Consider the following 18,376-nt stretch of genomic DNA (forward strand, 5'->3'; position numbering starts at 1 on the left):
ACAATATTTTTTGGATAAAAAAAAGTACAGGGTTTAAATTGCGACGAGAGAAAAGTACAGGGTTTTAAATGGAATTATCCCTAATATTTAAAATCAATTATTCGTCCACATGTTTAGTTCGTGAAATCGAATTATGGTTGGAATTGGGTAAAATTAATTTGGTTTGAATTCGAATTTGTATTCATTAGCAACTAGAGATTAGAATTACTATATATATATATATATATATATATAAAAGATTTGATAATTAGTTAATTTAGGAACGTCGCCGTTGTAGGTATTATTTTTCCACGTTGAAAGATACGAAATGTGAAGAGAGAGAATCCTGCCGCTTGAGTTAAAGTTGATGTCTTTCAATAGAGTTTGTCCACATGAGAAGTTTACATGTTACAGCTTTTTCATTAATGGACCACCTTTACAAAAACGAAAAATAATTCGATTCCTCGAATGCATTCTTGGAATTTTCAGTTGTTGATATGACGTTGTATTCTTATTTTTAATAATATTTTTTAGGGATATGATTGTCGTCCTTGGAAACCTCAATTGTAATAAATATATACTATTAATTTAAGAAAAAAAATAAGGGAAAAATTCTAAAATAATACATAAAATTTTTAATTTTTACAAAATAAAACTCAAGCTTTATTTTTTATCAAATAAAACTCCAACTTCATTTTTCAGTAAAAAATAAATCTGAACTTTATAATCTTTTTAATTTTTAACATTATTGTTGATGTGGCGTTCCGATATCGTGACACTTGGACGATGATGTGTCAAATACGGTCAAAATGTTAGACTTGCCACGTAGGATGTCGGAACGTCACGTCAATAATAAAGTTAAAAATGAGAAAAATTATAAAGTTCAAATTTATTTTTGACTGAAAAAATAAAGTTGAGGTTTTATTTGATAAAAAACAAAATTTAAATTTTATTTTGTGAAAATTGAAAAGTTTATGTATTATTTTGGGATATTCTCAAAAAAATAACTACTAAATTCTGTACCTTTTTTTATTTTGTTCCATGCCCCATGTGCTGGAGGTGTTAATAGTGAGACTGTAAGTTAAACGGTGATTTGGATTTGATTAAGCAAAATTAAAATCCATTCAAACAGAATATCATATAGTTATATTTGATATAAAAATTAAATGGTAATAAATTTTTTAAAATCGATTAACGGTATCCGAACTAGAAAATGACGAAAAAATCAAATGATAATTTTTATATGCATGTAACTATTTTTTTTATTCGGTTTGGGTTTGATTCTATAAAAAAAACTGTAGTTATATATGTGTGTATGTATGTATATATTTATTTATTTTCTTTTTATTTATTTATTTTTTATTTGATGAACATCGTTTGTATTTAGAGATTTATTTATTAATTTTTTAAAAATATAGATATTCTATTATTATAAATGATAAATATAGTGTTTATTAATATATTTAAATGATGAATTTTAAATTGTGACAAGAGAAAAATAAATATTTTTTTAAAATAAAATTCTTCTTTTATTTTATTAAAATTACATTGCTTGTTTAATTATATATAATTAAGAGTTCTAGAAAAAAAACTATTTTTGCCTATTTCTAATTTTTCCATTATATATCAATAATAACAATAATAAGAAAAACTATCTTACAATTCACATGCAGAGTGAATAAAATTTCATTGGAGTATATTTGTTGGTAATGGGCATATATATACACAGGTGTGATCAAGTTCTGAATTGAGCCCACTAAACTTTCTCCCATGAGATCTTATAGAATGCATTGGACATTTATTTAGGACATAGACAATATTATTTGTTCGAATTCCATCTTAGTTACATCCCTTCTGATATCTTCCGTGCTTAGTTTATATTAGGGGTGTCAATCGGATCGGCCCGACTGGTATTTGACCCGAGCGTTTCAGGCTCTAACTCGGGCTAACCCGATTTTTTTCAGACCTAAATCATAAAATCCGAAGTCCGACCATACATATTTTGGACTTGGGTTCGGAACGAGTCAGCCCGTTAAATTTGTTCTTTCAAAAAAAAAATTATTTTTATTAATTTTTTTTTAAAATAATTTTTGGGCTTTCGGACCCTCTCCATCTGAATCCAGCCCGAAAGTCCGAAAATTTTGGGACCTAAATATCTCGATCCAAAACCAATTATTTTTAGGGTCAGATCGAACTGAGCTTCGGGTTTCGGGCCTAATTTATTTATATATATAATCAGTTTTTCACCATTTCATATGATGGAATTCATTGCATTCGTTTTGGACAGTTTCAAAAAAATTTGAGTGCTTCGTTAGGAAGTTGATAGAATTTTGGGCGGTCATTAGTTAAAATGTATCTGGAAAAAGAAAAACACACACACACATGTATATATTTGAATTGCATATTCAAGTTGGATGAGATATCATTACATGCATACAAGTTCACCATCACACATATATAATTAACCAATTAAACCACCCAAACTAAAAATAAAAATAAACGGAAAATAGAGGAAATGTGAATCTATTGTAATCGCACCCATATTCCTTCGCTTGGTACGTCTTGATTCACGACAAACATCATGTAATAACCGGGCGGTGCGAGGTTGGCCGATCTTGGTGTCTTCACCTCGACTTCGTACACTGTCTTTGCTTTGCTTTTTCTGGTGAACTTGACATTATCCAAAACTAGAAGCCTCTGATTCATTGAGAAGGAATGAGTCGTGAAGGATGGAAACACCATTGTCACCTTCATCGGATTCTCGACCTCACTCTGCACCGAGAATCTCAGCTTCACCTTCGTATTATACTTCATCTTGAACTGTGATTTGGGAGATGTTATCTTCGGGCGGAGACCCGACATCTCTTGGTTCAGATACGACGGCGAGAAAGATTCTAAACTCAGCTCTGTCGGAAAAAGCACGCCGGTGAAGTTGTAGAAAGCATGTGGATTACTTCCTCCGACGAGAACCCTACCGTCACGGAGAAGAACGGCGGTGGAATGATACATTCTCGGAATGGTGCTAGGGTTTTGTGTCTCGAATCTTGATCCGACCGGGTTTTCCGGTAGGTAAAGATCTGGAGCTAAGACCGGTTCACGACCAAGCTCCCAAGCAGCGGTTCCAGAAGCGCCGCCATTGACGAGTAGAACATTTCCATTAGGGAGAAGAGTCATATCTCCCATCACTCTTGCCTGAGGCATCGTCTCCATTACCCAGTTAGGGTTTGGATCTGTTATCTTGATTCTTGCACAAGTGTTGAGTGCTTTCACAAAGTTGTTTCTCCTCCATGCTTGTTCATATGCTCCTCTCGGTGCACCGCCGCAGACCAGAACCTCTGCCTCGACATTGGCAGCTTCAAGGTTCTTCAATGGCAGAAAAACCGCCGAGCCAGTGCTCGGGTATGATCTCGGGTCACCTCCTGGGATGGTAGGGTAAGTCTTGACGATAATATTCTTAGTATAATCAAGCAAGATAGCTCGGTTATTCGCGAAAATGAATATATTCCCATCGACATTGAGGAAAACATAAGGGTAAAGATTGTTCTCGCTCCCTCGATCATTAGTCTGAGCCAAGAACGGTAAGTTATACACGTTAGGATCTTTAGTTTTTGGGTAAAACTCGAAGTTGAACTGACCACGACCACCGACGATTATCTGTCTACCGTCAGGCAGGATATGGTTAGAAGCGTACCATCTCCTTAGGGCTAATCCATTATCGATCTCACTCCAGTCACATTTGTTAGTTTTGCAAGGAAAGAACAACCTGGCCCTCCGTTCTCCATCTAAGTCCCCTCCTGTCTGAACCAATGTCCCGTCCGGTGTGACGGAGCCAGATGAGCACCAGGTGTTGGACTGAACGGTGAGCGGACGGATCCCGTTTCCGAGCACGTCGTACTCGACGGAATGAGCCGTACAGTCGAGCTTCGAGACTCGGTCGTTTTGGTTGTTCCGACATTTTCCGCTGGGCAAGGAGATGTTGGACGGACCGAAGTCCGTACGGTCGAACGTTATGACTCGGTCGTTGTGGAGGAGCTGCATGTGCATGGCAGAGATCCCCACGTTGAGTTGGAGGAGTTGCCAACTTCCTCCGGCGGCCGCCGCCGCTGGTGCCACATGGCAAAACAGGAGGAGGAGTTGGAGAGTAGATGAGATGAAGAGAAGATAGAGACATGGACGAGAGGATGTGGCTCGTGTCATGTTTTTTCTTCTTCTTCTTGTGTTTGTTACTTTTTTTTTGTTTGGTTTGTCTGGTGTATTGATGCTTTGGAGCTATGCTTATATATATATATATATATATATATATATATATATATATATATATATATATATATATATATATATATATATAAACACATTATTATTATTATTATTATTATTATTATTATTATTATTATTATTATTATTATTATTATTATTATTATTATTATTATTATTATTATTATTGTTGTTGTATGATATTGTTAATCATTACAAAATGTTTTTTTTTTGTTAAACATCATTACAAAATGTTAATTAATTGTCGTTGAAGAAGCCTCATCTATTATTGAGATACATTATCTCGTTATTAGCCATTTATAAAATGATAATGTAAGAATGTTGTGTCAACTTCAAACACCGAAGAATTAGTTATAGCAAGTCAAAGATCGTTAATTATGTCCAAAAAATAAAATTAATTTACTCGTTAGTATTTTCCGAAATAATGAAAATAAAAATAAAAAACGCATGCATGGCGTACCCCGACATGAACATTCATGCACATGCATAAGAAGAGAATATAATAATAGACAAAATGTAAAAATATTCCTAAACAGGTGTCAAGATTAAAAATAATAATGAGATGCTAAAAGCTATTTATTCCGCTTGGTTGTCAGAATTATGCTTCTTAAAAACTCATGTAATAATAACGAGTAAATTAGTACGAAATATATCATATGGAGTTTAAATACTAAAGGGTTTTATATGATATGTTTATAATTTAAATAAATAGTATTTAATATATTTCAAAAATAAAAGGATATCAAGTGGACTCGGCTGTATTATGAAGATTCAAAAGAGTTTGAATCCTACGACACACTCTTATAAGAAAAAAAAAACCCATAAATTAAATATTTGCGTAGATTATGAATATACATTTAAATGATTAATTATAAAAAAAGAAATGCCATTATGTTTATGTGAAAAGTTATTATAAGTTTATGGTTTATCTAGAATGATCTAATTGGATAATTTTGGTAATTTATAATTTTTTTGAATATCTAACTGAAAACCATAATGTATTTTTATATATTAGAATTTATAAATGAACATCAAATCAGTAAAATTTGGTCGATTTCAAAATAATACTTGCAGTTATTAATTTGAATAAACCCTGGCATAATCTTTACAAAAAAAAAATTCCGATAAATTTGACAGGTACTTGACATGGATGATTTAATATCTTTATCATTTAATCAGAGTTTAGGGATTCGAATTCTATCTTGAGAATGGAACAATCTGTTAGATCAATCTTTTATCTTTTAGTACGTTGATACAGAGATGAAAAAAAATTAGTTTAAATATATAAAGTTTAAAAGTGTCGGTTTATAATTTAATGTCATTAAAGACACCTCGTATTCTATCTAAAATTGGTTTATCTCAAAAAAAATACCCTGATATATTCATTGGATACACATACATCTGCCAATTTTAAGATATTGTATTATGTCTCACAAAATACCTAGAGTGTGCATATATATCCTCTTTTTTAATTCTAACAAAAAGTAAAAGAGAGAATCTTTGCCACTTTGAATTTTACAGTTCATATCGAGGCATATATTGCTGCTCAGAATCACATGACCAAGTTCCATATATATATATATATATATATATATATATATATATATATATATATATATAGAAACATATATACATTTCATGTGTGTGTATATTGAAGCATATATACAGTTCATGTGTGAATTTACAGAATGTCAGGATGGACAAAGTATTTAGTTTTCTCTGCTAATCGGTAAAAAAGATTCGGATATGATTGTAATAAAATATATTTACAAAATTAGAATCTGTTTAATTTGAAAAACGATATTTTTTTCACCGATAAGAGAGTTGATTATCTTTATTTTGTCAGTTTGACTTTTGTAAACAAAACTAATTTTTTTTATAGAGGAAGCAGCCGCTGAATATTATATATTTTTTATATAAATAAATGATAAGCTAAGATTTATATAATTTTGATTAATGACTCGTAAAGAGGACGAGGGGGATGCAACGAACCGAATTAAAAAACAAAATAACAATCTTCACTTATTTCCTATTTTCATGATTCCTCTCTCTAGCTATAAGCCGTTTCTTTTTCCTAAAAAAAAAACATATTTCATCATTTATATATAATGCGATTTAATTAAAACAGTTTTGCTATATAGAATAAGCATTTAGATATAAAACTCAAATTATTGAATATTGAAATTGTATATATTTAATATAAGGTAAATCCACAAAAAAGAAACTGAAGTTGTTAAAAAGATTTACAAATAATCCTGAACTTGTTACACCCTATAAAAAAGATTGAACTTGTCAAAAACTTTATGAAGAAAACGGTAAGTTGTCAATTTCTTTCAGATTTAACCGTTGACTATATTGACCGATTTTTCCAATAAAAATCACGATAAAAAAAACTCATTTAAAAAAAAACATTATTCAAATTTTTGTTTATTTTTGTATTTAGTTTAGTTTTTATTTGACTATGGATAGGTTTTAAAAAAAATTTATATTCCAAAGATTTATTAATCTAGTGATTACCACTCCTACATATTAGTCCAAAATCAAGGAATTGTGTATAGACGGTGTAATTCAGACAACAATTCTATCAAAAATCAGAACGACAGAAAAAAAACAAAACATCAATTATTAGATATGAATATAGATCCGCAAACATTACTAGACTTTTTTTATAACAGTGTTCACAACATTTATTTATTTGATTTATCATATGCATGTTTTAGCTTCGACCATATCACATATAATTCAAAGTTCCTTGCTTTTTTTGGGTATATATATCCTTATGCATGTAAAATATACCACCCAATCTAATGATTGAGCAGCCCAAAGTTCGGTACATGAACTCATACCATGTTGACTTCTTCAGGTCTTTTATTATTATTTCAAATGTGTTCCAAATCTTTTGCAAATGCATATGTACATATATAGATATGTGTAGATATGTAAACACATATATATACATATATATATATATGTGTGTGTGTGTGTGTCTTTGACCTTGTTTATAAGTATCCAAATCACCAAATCTAATGATTGAAACTGCCGTTGACGTAAACATTCCATGCAATGCAAAATGCATGAATACCTTGTACGTTGACTCGTAATTTGTGTATAATATTATTTCATGTTTTTCTAAAAAGATTATTATCCATCTGAAAAATCTTTTCTTCCGCTTTTTTCCTCAACTTCGAATATAATTATGGACCAACAGATTATTACTACTAATAATCAATCTGAATTATTTATTTTCAAGTGGAACTCAAACTCTAATAATAATAATATGATTACCAAGATATGTTCCGATCCATTGTATTAAACAAAGAATCAATTACAGAATGAAATTATTTAGTTTGAATGTCGACTAATGAATCCCTTGGTGATTATTAGGATTATATCCATCAAATTTATACTTGTAAGATATGGATCTTATGGTTCTTCCCAAATTGTCGATGATAAACTAAATAAAGAAAATGATTATGGACAAGCTTTTCATATAAATATACGAGTTTCTTTCCTTAACTCTCAAGTCAATACACAACTTCAAAATTTTCGAAAATAAAATACACCAAAACTCCCCAAAAAACGCAGATAATTCGCATTTTTTAACTCTTGTAATTTTTTTTATATTTTAACTAAAAATAGAAAAAAAAATATTTCTAAACTAGAAAGCGTATATTTTTCTAATAAAATCTAAGCCATTACAAACGTGAAAACCAAACCTAACAAAACCATTACAAAACTTTCAAGATTAAAAAAAATGTAACATTTGAGCTTAATCTCAGTCAAGAGAACGGAATATTAGACATCGTAATTAACACTAAACAGTTATACAACCGATTAATTGATTACAGGATCAGACAAAAATAACTCAAACTTCTCATTGTCTTTTGCAAAAGAACATGACAATGATCCATTGAAATAAAGGCTTTGTCAGCTTTGTGGAGGATAGAGCTGCCAGAGAGCTACGTTTGCGTCTTCAGACGCAGACGCCATTAACTTACATCCCTGTGAATACGCCACCGCGTTACACTGCAAAACGCATTAAACAGAAAACGCCGCGTTTCAGATAGCGGAAAACTGCAAAACACGTTCTCTCCGAGTTGTTTTTGGTAGCATTAGATCGATCTCGTAAGGATCGAGACCTGAGCCTCGGATTTCCACCCGGCCGAGGAAAGAGGGAGTTGAGACGAGGAGACAGAGATGGAGCAAACCGTCACTTCCCTTGCCTCGTCCTGAGTTCTGATTTAAAAATAAAAAACCCTGAAACAAATGCCTTTGATTTTAAATCACTTCCCTCTCAGCCCTCTCAGCTCTCTCTCCCTCGACTAGGGTTACCCGTGATTACGGATACTCGTCAGCCAAAACCCGATTTCACTGTTGACGGACATGTACTCGAACCGCGATGAACACAGGTGGGAGGGGTACACGAAATTTCCGGTTCCCGTGAAAACACGGGACAAGAAAACCACACTCAAAATCAGGTTTTCGGGTGAGCCCCCAAATCACGAGTACGAAAAAGCAGTTCGAGAAGAGCATACCGTTGCACGGTGGTATTTCAGAATCGCCAGAGCATTTCCTTTGCGATAATTATACACCCTTATTCTGTTTCCAACGATTGCAAAAAAAAAAGGCTTAAGAGGGAGATGATTTTTCATTCTACATATAAGCTACTGCTCTACTGCTTTATGGGCATAAATAAGTTTTACCATTACTAAAAAGGGGAAAAAAACTTTTTACAGAGCAAGCTAGGTGAATCAGTGATTCAGCCCTCGAAGGAGATCGGTAACAAGTTGTTTTGACACGAGTTATTAACCCTAAACCCTAATAAAGAACTGACAACAGCTCAAAGGACAAAGTTTAAGCATCATTGAAGCCAAATCCACGAAAACGAGAGAACTTTACGAGACGGGCATGACAAAGAATTGGAGACGTCGATGCTAACCTGTGATCCCAACCGGCAGTGGCAGCAATTTTTCCGTCAGGTCGGATTGAGGTGCCTGATATGCCAGGTCTTTCCAAAATAATCTCTTTCCTCAATGTGCAAGAACCCTGAAAACCAGAAAACGATGGTGAATCTTGCACCAAAAATCGAGAACATAACTATGCTTTACAAGTAAGAGTTCGACTTCTGTCATCATAGATCAAACATCCACTTACTGTTGAATGATTCAGATTGTACATCACGACTTTGTCGTCGGCCCCCCCTGAAATTCCCCCATCGCACGACGGTGAGGTGCAAAGGCTTAGAACTGCAAAAAGACAAAAAAAAACCTCAAATTGTTCATATGGAAACCTACAAGAATTTAAAAAGATAAAGAAAAAGAGAGAGCCTGGACGAAACGTTTTTTTTTAGGTAACGAGGGAAGGACCTGGTTCCGAGTGAAACTTCACAGTCGTTAGAGGAACCTTAGCATTGCGGATATCCCAGAGCAGCATGGAACCATCCTCATAACTACACTAGCCAGAAAATGGTGAGAAATGCTTCAACGTGTAACTCAAACAACCACGGGAATCTATGGTTCAAAAGTTTCTCAAACAGGAAAAAGGAAAAAAAAAAATTGAGAACCAAAGTCAAATTGAATTGAATTGAATTGCTGTATCATTATCATTTTTTTTATATAAGCAATAGAGAGAGAGCATACCCAGCCAAGATATTTAAGAAACCCTGTGATTCAGATGGGAAAAACAATTGAACGGCCATGCACATCCCTGCAGAAGAGGCAATTAACTACATGTCAAAAGGGTCTTTGTATAATCCACTAATTCTTGAAATTATGTAGTGCACCTCGAATTTGCCCCACAAATGAAGAATTTAAAAAATTTGATCCCGAGGCTGCAGCTAGAAAGCCTAAGAGTCATAAGCAGAAAAGGTGGCATCTTCTTGAGTATGCTTTCTTCTCTAATAATGAACAAACATGCACAAAATTTAGTGAGATTGGTTTAGTTTCTACCCATGCGAAGGCCCGAATAGCATTTCACCAAGCTCATCGAAGATGGAATCGATGACATATTTCTAAGTGGCATTCGACATCCTAACTATTGGAATTAACAAGAATGTACATATACAGGATCACATATAAACAGAAGGAGGATACCTCTTCCTTTTGGGGAATTGCCTAAGAATCCAGTGGAGCTAGCTTCAGGAAGTTGCATGAGCTTATCTCCAGTATGCAGATCCCACACCTCTACCTTCCCGGATAAACCAAATGAGACGAATGAACATTGGAAACAGAACAAAAAAAACGAAAAAATAAACCGATTTTGTTGGTGAATAATCACCTGAGTGGGCTGCTCCCCAGCAACAGCTACATAGGTGACACCTTCATTAGAGCTTTCATCTGTCATTATCAAGTTCAAAGTGAACATAAAGCATGCCAAAAGAGAAAATAGAGGAAAAAGGAGAGAAAGGGAGAAAGAAAAACAGCTCTATGTGAGACAGATTGAAGACAATTTCATGTAGTTACCAGTTCCAAATATTTTCAGATCATAATAAAAGAAAAAAGGAAGAGCATAGTGTTAGTTCATCTCAAAGTTCATTAAAAAAACTCGAGAAAAACATACCCTGCAATGAACTAGAACTCTCCACAGGTCTCCCTGTTGTCTCTCCTTCACTACCATCCGTAGATTGAGCATTGACAGTTTCTCCATCATCCTGTTCTTTGTAACTCTCGGAATAGTCTTGATCTTCTTCCTGGCAAATCCTAGGCTTCTTAACAAGGGAAAACTTGCAAAAGTGATATGTGTTTGTGTTGAATTTGAGTAATGGGCTCCTGCCAAGCATGTAAAGCAAGCTTAAGAACTCTAGCAAGCCATCCACATAAAAGGACTGAAAACGCAAAGCAAATTAATTTTCGCAATGCTTTCAGATAGTCGCCGAATATACTTAGGAAGCACCTTACTCTAACCATTTGCTTCATTAGAATCTCATTTCTTATTTTCAAGTAGAAAACGCATATTTCTAACCATTTACAATGTTATCAGACACTTGAAAGTTGAAACATTAGTAGACTCTCTTTTAAATGTTATTAGACTCTTTTTCAACATTCTTACACCAAAATCGGCTAAATCTACCGTTTTTAGGATTTTTTGCTCAAAAAAGCTTATTAAGTAACTTATTCCTACTGTCGAACATATAACAGTGGGAAAGAGCAGGAAATCATCTTGTACCTTGATAGACCGCCTTCTTCAATATCCCACAACTTAACAGTTCCATCCCTCCCTTGGCTATACAGAGTGCAACAACAATCATACAATTACAATAGTAATGCAAATACTTCAGCTTTCATGAACATGTAAAAACATGATTAGAACGGGCAAACAAAAAATTTACCTGATAACCTTGTTTTCTCCTAAACATGGACTAGATGCTACAGCTAAAACTCCATGTGCTCTACTATGCGCCCTACGAACCAAACGGCGATGAGCTACTCTTCAAGAGAAATGAACAAGAACACACTACAATAGTTTTCAATTCAAGCCAAACCATGCAGAAGAAACAGTACGGTTCTGAAACGTATCCCAAATCCGCAGCTCTCCATCAGCAGAACTGCAAGAGAAATCTTCAATTTGTACCAAATGATCAAACTAAACAACACATCATACATTTGGAAGGAGGGAAAACAGCGTAAAATGAAGGATGAAACACAAAAAGAAGAGAGACCAAATTACCCAGAGAAAAGCAAAGATCTGGATGGGTGAAAAGACACGTCCATGACAGAATGACGATGTCCTCTGAGAACAGCTACAGGATCGGGCGGCGGTCTCTTGCTCATCTCTGCTTAAGCTTTCACGACAGAACACAAAAACCCAATTTTAGCACGAACAAGTCTTTATCGTATCAATTCATCTCTTCGGAAACAGCCAAATTACACATAACAAAGAAAAACCCTCGAATATTTTTTCGTTGAGAAGATTTTTTTTTTTTCACACAAGAGGAAACCCATGAAAAATTTCATCCTGAGAAACAAACGGGCCGATCAAATTCTGTGAATTTGAAACTAACAGCAAACAAAGGCACAGAAAAGTTGGAAACTTGATAGAAATTTCTGCCGAGAAGATGAGGGGCTTCGTCGGGAAGTAGAATCTCTGGAACTTTTCAGATTACTAGCTTCAAATCTTGACCACACCAGTCGTCTGTTCTGTTCTGTAGCAGAAAATTTCTCTCTTTGTAATTTCTTTTTTGGGTAAATCACAGAGAAATTGGGTAAATTTGTCTCCCTCTAGGTCTGGTCAAACAATCTGCCACTCCACTGACGTTTTATCACACATATGAGGAATTTCAGCGAACAGTTGGCGGGCGTAACCCTAAAACCAGATGCACCACAATACCCAAAAAAACAGAATACGACCCAGATCCCCAAATGAAAACAAAAACACGAATTCGCAACACAAAACACGTAGAGAGAGAGAGAGAGAGAGGTTACCTGTGAGAGAAGAGTGCGACGGATTAGGTTCGTCGAGACTGGTGCTCTCCCACCGTGGATGGAGCGAGAGAAAACTCTGGAAATGGATACGAAGATGGAGGATTCAAAGGCTGAGGGTGACGGGAATTGGAGCCGATGATCAGAGAACGACGGAGACGGATGTTTGAGAGAGAGAGAGAGGGCAATCGACAGATGTGTGTGTGGCAAGGCGACTCACTTGATTAAAAACCGAATATCTAAAACTTTTTTCAAGTACAAAAAAATTGGTTATTCAAAATCCATATATACGAAGATCCGGTTTCAAATTTTAATATCTAAAACATTCGGATATAAATTTGTATATCATAAAATTTGAAATATTTGGATACCCAATGAATGATATTTTTTTCTTGTCAAACTCAAGTTGTTTAGACGGTGACCGGCAGAAACGCAATCGCAATCGCAATCGTCACTGCGTTGTAGTTGCTAGCGATTCTACACAATTAGTGTTGAATGATAAAAAAAATTATTGTTGATAACGACTATTGATGAGTTTTGTTTAGAATTAATAGTTGGAAGTGATTATATTTTTAAAATTTTATATCATACCTATTTATTTTTGAATAATTTAATGATTTTTTTTTAAAACAATATGAAAATATAATCAATCACATATATGCTTCAGAAACTCAACTCGGAAACAATTTAAATTATCCCGTAAATCTATTTTTCGTCTAAAATGAAAATATATGAGAAATATACGATAAATAATAAATAAAGAAGTATATTCCGATATTTATATGTCGTGTTTACAGTGTGTGTTTCTATTATCTCTATCCAATTCAATTCAATATGAATATTGAATACACACCTTAGCCTCTACCACGCATTTCTCGACCCTGTCTTTATTGTGTTGACATTTGTTCATTATGACCACATCGCAAATTGCATGCTACTGTGTGAAATATTATATGATTTATGGGAAAATATTATTTAAATAGCTAAATTTTTATAAAAATCTCAAATAAATATTTTAGCTATAATTTTTTTTATATAAATATTTGAATTTTAAAAAAAATTTTAAAAAATTGTCAAAATTCGTTAACAAAATTGACTATTTTTATTTGAGAAATACTGAATTTTGAATTTATTTGATATATTTTTAAAAGTCTAGATATTTATATAGAATTTTTAAAAAGTTTAGGTATTTATATTAAAATTTTATAGTTAAGATATTTATTTGAAATTTTATTAAAAAAATAGGTATTTATATGTCATTTTTACACTTTTTTTTTTATGCGGAGCCACGGCAAAGTAAATACTCTCACAATTCACAAATTTTACATATAATTTTAATATTTTGTATATGATTTCGATGTATAATATCATGATAGATATCAAACTATCAAAAATTAAACATATAATATGAAATTATCATATAATAACAGGTGAACATTCGTCATTTTATTGCACGAAACATTCATCGAAATTTAGAAATTCTATATATTCCGATACACATATACATATAAATATAAATATTGTATATACATTTAATATAATAAACAAGGAAAAACTGTATCAACGCAGTTTCAAAAGAACATATTTAAAAAAAATAAATAGATATTTTTAAAATCGTATGTGATTAATGTGAATATCGTAAATCCAACTATCGTGTAATTCCAAAACCGTACTTTCGCTAGTGTGACATTTCCTGGTCCTGGACGACGGTCAGGTGGCCCACGTGCTAGTCAAACACGCAATAATAATAATAATAATAATAATAATGCATTATCAATTTTTGTGGGTCCTACGGCTGTCCACCATGGCATTTCATTCCAGTTAAAAACTTCTCTTTCCTGACGCCTAACTTCGCTTTTCCCCATAAACACAAACAAACAACACTCATTAACGGCTACTTTCGCCATCCCCCAGATTTCGACACGTGTCTCGTCCCCATTCGATGTCAGTATTTGGCGGGAAACAAGAGATAGTGGGTCCTACATAAAATCCCCTCCACTCACCCAATCACGGAACACTGTCTACTAAAGCTGGTGCGGTCACGCGGAGATGCATACCGAAACGGCGCCGTCTTCGTGAATTATCTTCAATTTCAACGTTGAAAAAGATTTGACCGTAAACGACTTTTTTTTTTGGTAAAATGGTAAAATTTCATATATACGAACAAAATTGAATTTTATTGGTCATTAATACGATTATAATGAAGGTAGTTGAATTTTATTGGTCATTTAATTATGGTAGAACTCAATAAATGAGTCCAATGTTATCAAATAAAAATGTTTTGATCAATGCCACAACAAACATTTTTCACAGTAGAATATTACATCTACACAATTCAATAAAAGTTTCTCTAAAAAAGGAATTTGCCACATCAAATTAAAAAAAAAAATAAGCGAAGATAAAAAACCAAAAATACAAATATTACACAAATAACATAACCAAAAAACAAAAATATCAAGAAGCTTCAGCCGCCGCCGGAGAATTGGCGGCGGACAAGGAAACCGCCGGCCCGACGCGACAACCTTCGAGCATGAACACGACGTCCGACATCGACGGCCGATCTGCCACGTCACCGGCCGTACACAACAGTCCAACTTTGATACCCAGCAAGAACTCTTCCCACTCGGAACTCTCCGGATCAAGCTCCAACAGTCCCGGATCAAGCAACTCATTGATCTGCCCCTTCTGCAACTGCCTCTTCACCCATTTCACTATATCTTCATCTTCCGTGAACATTACCGGGTTTTTCCCGGTTAAGATCTCTAGCAATACGATCCCGAAACTGTATACATCGCTCTCTTTGCTCGTTCTTCCCGTGAGAGCGGCTTCCGGGGCAATGTACCCTAATGATCCAACGGGTGTTGAAGATGTTGAGGGTTCTTCGGCTGGCGTCAACACCATTAGCTTGTCTAACCCAAATTCCGACAAATGTGCCTCGAAATCCGCATCGAAAAGGACGTTTTGAGGCTTCAGGTCTCCGTGAACGATCAATAAGGAATGAAGGAATGCGAGCCCTCGGGCGATCCCGAGAGCGATGAGGTGCCGCATCGGCCAGTTCAATACGTGCCCGTCTTGGTGTGAGGCTTCCTGCAAAAGGGTCGAGAGATTTCCATTCGGCATGTAATCGTAAACAAGCAGTCTCAGATCGGGCGGGCCAAAGTAGTATCCTCTAAGAACAGTCACGTTCTTGTGCTTCACTTTGCCTAAAGCCTCGGCTTCCCGACGGAATGTTCCGTCGGGTATTGTTGATCCATCGGTGAGTTTGCGAACAGATAGAACCATCCCGTCCTTGAACGTGGCTTTGAACACTAACCCAAATCTTCCCCTGCTCAAGACGTTTTCCTCGTCGAATTGCCTCGTCGCTTCTAATGTTTCGGCCAATGTGATCTTGTTGTTGAACATGACTAATTTCGGTCCATTGCCGTTGTTGTCATCTCCTCTTGTCCCACCTGAACTGGTTCGGGACGTGCGAGATGGACTCCGCTTCTTCTCTCGAGTCAATCCCGACCTTATTTTGTTCCGCCACCGCCATAGACTGTATACGTACCCGCAACAACACAGTGCTAGTAGCAAGGCTCCAGCTGCTGCCAACGTTAACAGTAGAATAAGCTTTTTCCTTCTTCTTCGCCTCACACTTTCGCATTCTTTCCCGAGCAGTTTCCCGCAGAGTTCCTTATTATCGGCAAAGACGCTTGGATCGCCGAAACGTGTGCTCAGAGCTTGCGGGATCTCGCCTTCGAGATTGTTTCCCGACAAGTTCAGGTACTTCAGAGAGCGAAGCCGCGAAAGACTAGCTGGAATAGTGGAGTTCAATTCGTTCGACGAAAGGTCTAGCACCGATAAGTTCGCCAATCTGGATAAGGAATCGGGTATTCGACCCGATAGAGAGTTCCAATTCAGCCTAAGAGACTCGAGAGACGAATCTTTCGAGATCTCCTCCGGAATGTTTCCTGTTATATTGTTGTGACTCAAATCCAGATTCTTCAGACGAGACAATTCGGATACAGAAACCGGAATGTGACCTGTTAACCTGTTTGTACCGAGCTCAAGAACCTCGAGGCTGGAGCAATTCCCGATCTCCGACGGGACAGAACCCGAGATTCGATTATGGGACAATGACAAAGCTTGCAATGATCTGAGGTATCCATAGTTCGCCGGAATTTTCCCGGAGAATGAATTGGAACTGAGATTCAAGTACTGAAGACTGACCAAGCTGCTGAAACCTTCAGGGACAACTCCGTCCAACATGTTGTCGCCGAGAGAAACCACTTGAAGACCCGGCAACCCGAAGAGCTCGATCGGTAACTGTCCGGAGATTCTCTGTCGGCTCAGGTCGAGAACCCGGAGACTCATCAAGACTCCGAGGCTCATCGGGACCCGACCCGTTAACCCGCATGCGCTCAGGTTCAAAACCGTCAAACTCTTCATTTCACCCAAATTCGCTGGAATCTCGCCGGAGAATCTGTTGAAGCTGAGGTTGAGGACGGTGAGATTCGCTAACCTGGTCATCCCCGGCGGCAGAGCTCCGACGAGGTCGTTTTCGCTGAGATTTAAAGTCTCGAGTCCGTACAAGCTGAGAAAACCCGACGGGATCCGACCCGAGAACCCGTTTCGTCCGAGAGAGATAGTCTTCAAGCTCTGTATCTGACCCAGAAAACCCGGAACCTGACCCGAGAACCCGTTTCCTTCGAGATCCACAACCCGCAACGACCCGCATTTCGCCATGTCCGTCGGGATTTCGCCGGAGAGAGAATTGTTCGCCGCCCTCAGCTCCTCGAGTGCGGCGAGGTTCCCGATTTCCCGTGGCAGTTCGCCGGAAAATAAGTTATCGGAGAGATCGAGAACCGCGACCGAGGTCAAATGAGTCATCCACGTGGGAAATTCGCCATTAATGGCGTTCTCGTGAAGGTCCAAAACCTCCAAATTAAGGTTCACGCACCCTGCGTTTGGCGGCGTCGCCATGCGCGTGAAGTTATTAACTCCCAATTGGACGATTCGTACGGACGAGTTGTGACCGCAGAGAAGACTGGCGGGAATCGCGCCGGTGAGTTTGTTTCCCGGCAAGGAAACGATCTGGAGCTCCGGAATCGTGCCGAGAGTTGTAGGAATCAAACCGGCGAGGGAGTTGTCGGCGGCGCTTAAATGAACGAGCGACGTGCAGTTGGACAGAGCCGATGGTATAGTACCGTATAACTGGTTCGAATCCAACCATAGGTACTTGAGCTCCTGTAGCTGGCCAAATTTCACCGGAATCTCGCCGGAGAACTTGTTGTACGAGAGGTTGATGAGCTGGAGAGATGAGTTCTCCGAGAAGTTCGCTGGAATCTCACCGGAGAAGCCATTGGACGACAAATCGAGATATCGGAGGTCCTTTGAGATGGTGACGCCGGAGATATTCCCGGAGAGTGAGTTGTGAGCGACGTTGAACACCTGAAGATTCTTCAGACTTAGAATCTCCGGCGGAAACTCTTCGGAGAGGTTATTGTAGTGGAGATAGACGGCGCGTAGGAAGGCGCAGCGGGAGAGTGAAGACGGGACAGGGCCGTCGATCTCGTTCGAGTGGAGGCTGAGTTTGCGGAGCTGAGTCAACTCGGCGAGACGCGGACTGAGTCGGCCGCGGAGACGGAGCCGAGGAAGACGGAGCTCGCGGACTCGGCCGGAGGAGAAGCACAGGACACCGCGCCAGTCGCAGGGAGCCGCCGGGG

General features: G+C 36.8%; 3 protein-coding genes across 11 annotated transcripts in view; all 3 read right to left on the reverse strand.

Moving 5' to 3' along the window:
• Window positions 1-2,385: 2,385 nt before the first annotated feature.
• LOC104811396 (aldehyde oxidase GLOX-like) lies at window positions 2,386-4,207 on the reverse strand. The gene has a single exon (XM_010538066.1). The coding sequence runs from the start codon at window positions 4,174-4,176 to the stop codon at window positions 2,503-2,505; it is 1,674 nt and encodes a 557-aa protein (XP_010536368.1). The 5' UTR covers window positions 4,177-4,207; the 3' UTR covers window positions 2,386-2,502.
• A 3,764-nt stretch (window positions 4,208-7,971) lies between these two features.
• LOC104811397 (protein DECREASED SIZE EXCLUSION LIMIT 1) lies at window positions 7,972-12,907 on the reverse strand. 8 transcript variants are annotated; one of them, XM_010538069.2, is made up of 16 exons: window positions 12,675-12,907; window positions 12,254-12,389; window positions 11,920-12,034; window positions 11,735-11,797; window positions 11,582-11,653; window positions 11,419-11,475; window positions 10,813-11,021; window positions 10,531-10,589; window positions 10,347-10,440; window positions 10,037-10,099; window positions 9,894-9,960; window positions 9,621-9,703; window positions 9,409-9,500; window positions 9,194-9,300; window positions 8,790-8,853; window positions 8,187-8,490 (listed from the first exon to the last, which is right to left on the reverse strand). In XM_010538069.2, the coding sequence occupies exons 3-16, from the start codon at window positions 12,021-12,023 to the stop codon at window positions 8,314-8,316; spliced, it is 1,311 nt and encodes a 436-aa protein (XP_010536371.1). In that variant the 5' UTR covers window positions 12,024-12,034; window positions 12,254-12,389; window positions 12,675-12,907; the 3' UTR covers window positions 8,187-8,313. The 8 variants fall into 8 exon arrangements, with proteins under 8 accessions (XP_010536374.1, XP_010536376.1, XP_010536375.1 ...); XM_010538068.2 differs by having other exon boundaries at window positions 12,254-12,394; XM_010538071.2 differs by lacking the exon at window positions 12,254-12,389 and having other exon boundaries at window positions 8,189-8,280; window positions 8,394-8,490; window positions 12,675-12,905.
• A 2,061-nt stretch (window positions 12,908-14,968) lies between these two features.
• Window positions 14,969-18,376, reverse strand: part of LOC104811398 (probable LRR receptor-like serine/threonine-protein kinase At4g36180) — a 4,090-nt gene continuing 682 nt past the window's right edge. The window contains exon 2 of one of the 2 annotated variants that reach the window (XM_010538076.2): window positions 14,969-18,374. In XM_010538076.2, coding sequence (XP_010536378.1) covers window positions 15,126-18,374 — 3,249 coding nt within the window. In that variant the 3' untranslated portion in view covers window positions 14,969-15,125. The remainder of the gene's footprint in view (window positions 18,375-18,376) is intronic. The other variant, XM_010538075.2, reaches the window with a different exon arrangement.

This window comes from Tarenaya hassleriana, unplaced genomic scaffold (genome assembly GCF_000463585.1).
Source record: "Tarenaya hassleriana unplaced genomic scaffold, ASM46358v1 Cleome2, whole genome shotgun sequence".
Taxonomy (NCBI): domain Eukaryota; kingdom Viridiplantae; phylum Streptophyta; class Magnoliopsida; order Brassicales; family Cleomaceae; genus Tarenaya; species Tarenaya hassleriana.

Bases quoted from the DNA above. Each gene is read 5' to 3' on its own strand.
- LOC104811397 (XM_010538069.2), bottom strand. From the start codon at position 12,023: ATGAGCAAGAGACCGCCGCCCGATCCTGTAGCTGTTCTCAGAGGACAT. The intron at 11,654-11,734 runs GTTTGGCTTGAA...TTTGGTTCGTAG, and splicing joins CGTACTGTTTCTTCTGCATG to GGCGCATAGTAGAGCACATG. The intron at 9,501-9,620 runs GTCCTTCCCTCG...GTCTTTTTGCAG, and splicing joins GAAGTTTCACTCGGAACCAG to TTCTAAGCCTTTGCACCTCA.
- LOC104811396 (XM_010538066.1), bottom strand. From the start codon at position 4,176: ATGACACGAGCCACATCCTCTCGTCCATGTCTCTATCTTCTCTTCATC.